We start from the raw sequence: 6,085 nt of genomic DNA, 5'->3' as shown, positions 1-6,085 counted from the left end.
CTTGATGCCAGTTCACCTAAGAGTTCTGTGGTTGATAGTCGAAATGGCAGCATCTGCTGGTCAATCCTCTGTATTGCATTTGTACTACAAGATTGAATGACAGATAATCCATGATATTTTGTTCCATGAGGGTTATGTTAAAAAATTGCAGATGTTCACATGATTAAAAATATAGAAGGAATCTCAGCCTGTTAATAGGTTATACTTTTACATCCGGTCGACTGAGATTGTTTTTCTTAGCATGTTATATAACAATAATAATTTTAAAAAAGATAAGTAAAAGTAGTGATAGGGATGTGGGAGCAGGCTGTGCTATAAAGGTCACAAATGACACCAATACATTGACCAAGTTGTTTAATTGGACCCTATAAACCTTATAAAAAAAAAACCCATAAATTTCAAATTTAAACAGTTCTCTGATTATTAACATATCAAGAACACAATGCTGTAACAGAAGAAGTGAAACAAGAGGGAAACCTAACAAATGTGAAATTTTTAAAGTGCATATCATTTGGTCAACATTGAAGAACGTATAATAATTTAACACTCAGGCCAAACTGTAAAAACTAGAGAGAGTTTTGTGCTCTAATCAGCTAGAAACACTTCCCAGAATCTCAGAATTAAAAATACTGGATACAGTGGTATAGGATCATGTTTCCATCATTAATAAGCATTAGATCGTAAGGGTATTCTTAACAGTTTAATAAAGATGACTGGTTCAGTCTTAATACAACCAGTCACAGCAGAGGGTAGATAACCACACTTTTGGTAATATTTGTCATGAATGCTTTACAACCCTCCAAGGGTAAAATACTTCTTGTTTAACATCAATGCTAACCATAATTACCAGCACATGAGCAATGATATCCCATCCTATATTCAAAGTCATCTCAAAAACCACAGAGGTATGTCAATTAAATATAATGTTACATTCATCAGCAGGATATATTACAGTACATAGTATGGACAAAAACTTTGAAAATACATACATCCTTCAATAATTAAGCCATTTGCAAAGCACTGCGAAAATAAAAGACAGATACTTTGATAATGTATAGATAAATAAAAGGAAAAAAAAAACACTGAAGACAAGCAATGATGATCTCAGCAGTCAAGCCATATGGACAGAGACACAGATTCTAGCATCTTCCTTTTTACATTACATGTCCTACATATACACATAGCTTTTGATGAGACACTTAGAACGCAGCTTTCCTTCCACAAACACACGACAGACATTTACAGAGACCAGTGTGTTCACGCTAAAAATCAACAAGCAGTCCAGAACAGACCCTGTAGGATCACCCATGCATGCAGAGACTGCAAAACGTGACACAAGAACTGTTTAGTTTGGAATATCTGCGCTGTTGTTGCGGGTGTCATATTTATGGTGGATGATGAGCAGGACAACACCCAGGAAGAAGCAGATGGAGCCCACGGTGATGTAGGCGATGCCAAGGAAGGGGTTCTTTCCTCCCATCCAGGAGATGGTGCTCAGGATCATTCGTTTGCGACCATCAAAGCTGAGCACAGGGTAATCTGATTACAAGTGGTTAAAGAAAAACAACTGGAGCTTCTGGGCTGAGAGGAAAGTACATTAAAAGTCAAGCTCTATAATTAAACTATTAATATACTCTTAATGTACTATAAAAGCATTAATGCATTTGTAGGTAATATTAAACATATCTAAAGGTTCCTCCTAACAAATAAACTTGTGTTTACAGCTGCGCTGACCTATTTTTCAGCAGTAGAGCTTAACAGGTTGACCACAGCACAGAACCTAAATACCCAAAAATTGCACATGTGCTGTCAGTAAACTGAAGGAACACAGGAATCCTATGTTTACTGGCAGAATGATACAAATTCACATAAAGTGAACGAATGTGTTCCATGGTAAACAATTACACAAGATCAAACTCTTCATATGTGGGCAGCACATTTTCCTGCACCTGTGTTTACTTGCTGTTTTAAGTAGTTATCCTTGTGAATCACAAGTTTCTCCACCTGGGGTTTGACCACAGAGGCTAGTTTACTGAGATATTTGGATACCTTTGCTGAGTAAATCCAGAGCCATCTCTACCCTGGAACACAGGTTGATATAAAATCAAATATTTATGGATTTTACTCAGCACAGTTTTTAAGAGAACTCATTAAACCAGTTTTTTGGAAAAACCCTTGATGTGGACATTAAACAAACTGTACTGGAGTCCCAGTGAGTATAGTGGTGTTTGCTTATAGCACAGTATTTGATGGCAAACTGACAACAGGCTAAATAAATATTTACTTGATGCTGTTTAGAAGTTTGGGTGCTCACCAAGTTTCAATTTGTCACTCTCTAAATTAATCATACCCTGTGAAGCTTTAGATGAATAATACAATTCATACTAACCAGCCGTACAGCTTGAGGCTACTCTAGTTTTGACTGTGCAGTAGAGTTTCAGGCTTTAACTCAAAGGATACTGTAGGTAATGTCCAAGACATAATTGCCACTGGGTAGAGTGGGGGTCGTGCTAGACTTCTTCTGGATGATGCGATAGAGTTTGCGAAATGTGGGCAAGGCAGCTGTGCGCATCCACACAATGAAGTCCTCATTGATGAAGCCATTGTTCTCAGGATCTGATGGGTCCAGGTCATACACTGGCTTTCTCCAATTCACTGGCTTGGTTGTGCCTGAGAAAGAATGAGACAAAAACCAACCTAGTCATTGCAATTTTAAGTTTTTTCAGTGTTGTGAAGTGTTTGCGCACAGTTACTAAAGTCACCTTGGAAAGTTGCAGTGAGGTTGTTGTTTCCACCAGGATTCCTGAATTTCACATGCTTGTCTGTCCACCACGCAATGCCCTTCTTCACCAGAGGAATAGCGTTTTTGGTGCCATTGGCAATATGATAAAGCTCCAGGGTGTCTGAAACAAAGAAGCACTGCCATCAATACTGGTGCACTGCAAGTGCAGGAAATTCACTGAACTGCTGCAAACTGATGTCAGAATTTTGGTATGTACAGAGTTCTTAATAGGAATTCAAATGGTCAGATAAGACTTGGACTGAACACAAGTAGTGATAATCCTTACACTGCTGGGAAGAAAAATGCGAAGTTGTTCACCCTGTCTCACTTACCATTGAAAAGGCTGTTAGCTATGGCCCCACACGGAGCAATGGGAGTTCCATCACTTGTACGGTACGGGTCACATTCCTTGCTGGGGTCCTATAAACAACAGTGAAAGTTACACTGATGCAAGAAGCTTTCACCAAAATCTCTACATGATATAAAAAACAGCATTTTCAAGACTGTACCTTCAAGGCATTCTGGTTACCATTCAGCTGGCTGTCATCCCTGGACTTCACATAGCGCCTGTGGTTCTGATAGAAGTTGGATAAGCCGTAGTACATGAAGACATTGCTCTGCAGGGGAGAAGAGATTGTGTTATACACTGCATGTATGTAACAAATATAGAAGCTGTTATAGCCCAAGTCTAGGCTGTATCAAACAATACTGATGTGTTTTACCTGAAAATGCATTTAGACTGAAATGCAAGTGGCTGTGAGCGTTTTCTAAGTAATCAATTAAAGCCTTCTGAAAGTTACTGGACTGCATATTTTAAGACTAGAAAGATCAATGACGATGAAGGCCCCAAACAAACCCTGAGTGTGTCTTTCTTTGGACTCTAAATGGATCTTAATGGACATTTAGTGTCAGGAGGGCATTTTTTAAAATCTTTTTTTGCACAAGCAAGACTATCAGTATTCATGTATTATTCATAGGGTCCGCATACTGTAAGCTGGTCAGGTCTTTGGCTCACCTCAAATGGCTGATCCAATGTGAAGTTCACAGAGCAGAGACATGGTGTTGTGTTGTTCCAGCTGAAGTTCTTGGCACAGGTGTAGCAAGGACTTTTACTATCCACACCAGTGTAATCAATCTGTAAATGAGGAACTGATGAGTTAAAGAGAAAAGAGCTAAACTAAACATAATTACATTTTGCTACAATAAAGTCACATTGTTTCATACTGTTCCATATCCATATGGAAGCAGATAAAACCAGTTTGGTGTTATGTGTTATAGTCAGGTTTATAAGAGGTGTTGAGTCAACTTTAAATACTTCATGGTGCTACTGAACTAACCCTATGTTAAATTTTATCTACCCTATTGATACAAGTGAGGTGTTAGAATAAAATATATAGCCAACATTTTGTGTAATCTCATAAATAAAAATTGGGTGTTACACTGAGAAGTGTCTCTAATATTTAATGCCTGTAGATTATATAAATAGTTGCACAAAACTTTTCATTCACTTTATAACTTTTCAGTACAGTATTGTTGAATTATAATGTAATAGTTTGAACTAAAGCTAAGGTTCAGTATTCAGAAATATGGCAAGATATTTAAGTGTCACTTGTTATTTGTTCTTGCATGTCAAACAGCAGCACTTATTTCAACAGGTTTACTGTACATAGCTTGTTGTCGCCTCTGAGGTTAGCTAATGGTTAATAACTTGAAAACAGACGAACAAAAACTAGACGAAGGCTTATCAACAGTGGCTTTAAAGTTAAAGAGTAAAAAAATAAACTAGTGAAAAGACAGGCAGATATTACTGTTACTGTACCTCGTACTCTTTGATGTTGTTTGATGTGACATACAGGCCGATGCCAATTGGGATGAAGATGAGACCGATAACGAAGAAAGCAGGTAGCACGGTGCCTGCTGTCAGGATGGGTTGCCAGGCCGGTAGTCTCTGCTGTTTGAACGCTGTGTTGTCCGGTTTTTTACTTTTCGCAGCCCCTGCTCCGCCGTGGCTCGAAGCGCCCGAGTGGTGTCCGTCCTCTTCCTTAGCGTTGTAGCTTGACGCCATCATGGCTGCAATCCGCTCCGAGCAAAATAATCCACTTTAGTTGACAGCCGACAGTTCCTCGGTAATACCAGACGGTAAACAAGAGACAAAACGTTATGGTAAAGGGCGAAACTATCTAAAGAGTGAAACTTTCCCTCTGTCTAATTCAAATATCTACTCGTAGTACTATTGATTTTATCTGTCTGGTTAATCTCATCCGAGGAAGAAGCCGGAAGCTTCAGAGCCAATAGGATGTTGTAACGTAGAAGTTACATCATCGTTGAAAATAGAGACGCCCCTTCTTCACGCTGTCTGTTGAGAACAAACATCTGATGTTAAATGTAAAGGTCTGAGTGTGTAAACGCATCAGTTTTAAAATCTGAGTTGAAGCCAAAGAGAAGCACCCACCTGTCTAACTGTATGTGATATACAGTTACACTGAAATTTCCAGGGTAATAAAACATTGATGTAACATCGGTATTTTGTTTTAGTGTTCACAAATTTAGCCAGAAAATTCAGTGGTTACAGGATGCGTGTTTATTCAAAGGTGAAGTTTATTCAGGCATCAAAGTTTAAGATGAAAAACGTAAAGCCATAACAAGAAGACCCTTGTTTTAAGATGTCTTTTGTATTATAGGAAGTTTTTAATTTTATAATGACATAGTTTCATTGTGTGAAATAGCAACAAGGTTTTGTGATTTAACAACATAAATGATATGATAACAAAAGTTGCTTGTAAAGCAGAGTAACCTGGTATTTAGTAAAAATAGGGAGAAAATAATGTGAATGAATGAACAACCTGACAAATACCCCATATAAATATTTGTCTTGTCATGGTTCCCATACATGTCATTTAATGCAAGAAAGAATGAGGTTTAGATTTGGCCTAAATTTAAAATTAAAAGGGCCTGCTTTCATATAAAAGCATACATTTCTACTTCTGCTTACATCATGAATTTAAATTAGCATACTGAGCCTTTGCTTCACTACATTTGAAAAAAATAAAATCTGGGGCACACATTTAAATTCCCTTGGCCCAAGACTACATTGTCCAATGTAACATCTGAGTGTGTTCCTAAAAGATCAGAGGAGTACTAACTGTGTAATGTTGTAAAACCATGACTTACTGTAACTACACAGATCAAACAGTCACATGCAATAGACTTGGCCTGTTCGCCAGATGTACATGTATGCAGCAAATACAGGGTACACCCTGTATTTGCTGCATATCTGTGTTTCATATTTTCCTAAATAAATGA

General features: G+C 37.9%; 1 protein-coding gene across 1 annotated transcript; it reads right to left on the bottom strand.

The window, feature by feature from the left end:
- Positions 1-339: 339 nt before the first annotated feature.
- LOC108898010 (cell cycle control protein 50A) lies at positions 340-5,083 on the bottom strand. The gene is made up of 7 exons (XM_018697846.2): positions 4,602-5,083; positions 3,798-3,917; positions 3,292-3,399; positions 3,115-3,202; positions 2,763-2,903; positions 2,461-2,670; positions 340-1,539 (listed from the first exon to the last, which is right to left on the bottom strand). The coding sequence occupies exons 1-7, from the start codon at positions 4,848-4,850 to the stop codon at positions 1,346-1,348; spliced, it is 1,110 nt and encodes a 369-aa protein (XP_018553362.1). The 5' UTR covers positions 4,851-5,083; the 3' UTR covers positions 340-1,345.
- Positions 5,084-6,085: the final 1,002 nt, after the last annotated feature.

Source organism: Lates calcarifer, linkage group LG19 (assembly GCF_001640805.2).
Source record: "Lates calcarifer isolate ASB-BC8 linkage group LG19, TLL_Latcal_v3, whole genome shotgun sequence".
NCBI classification, from domain to species: Eukaryota; Metazoa; Chordata; class Actinopteri; family Centropomidae; genus Lates; species Lates calcarifer.
The sequence above is the reverse complement of the archived record's forward strand: the minus strand, read 5'-3'. Positions and strand labels throughout refer to the sequence as shown.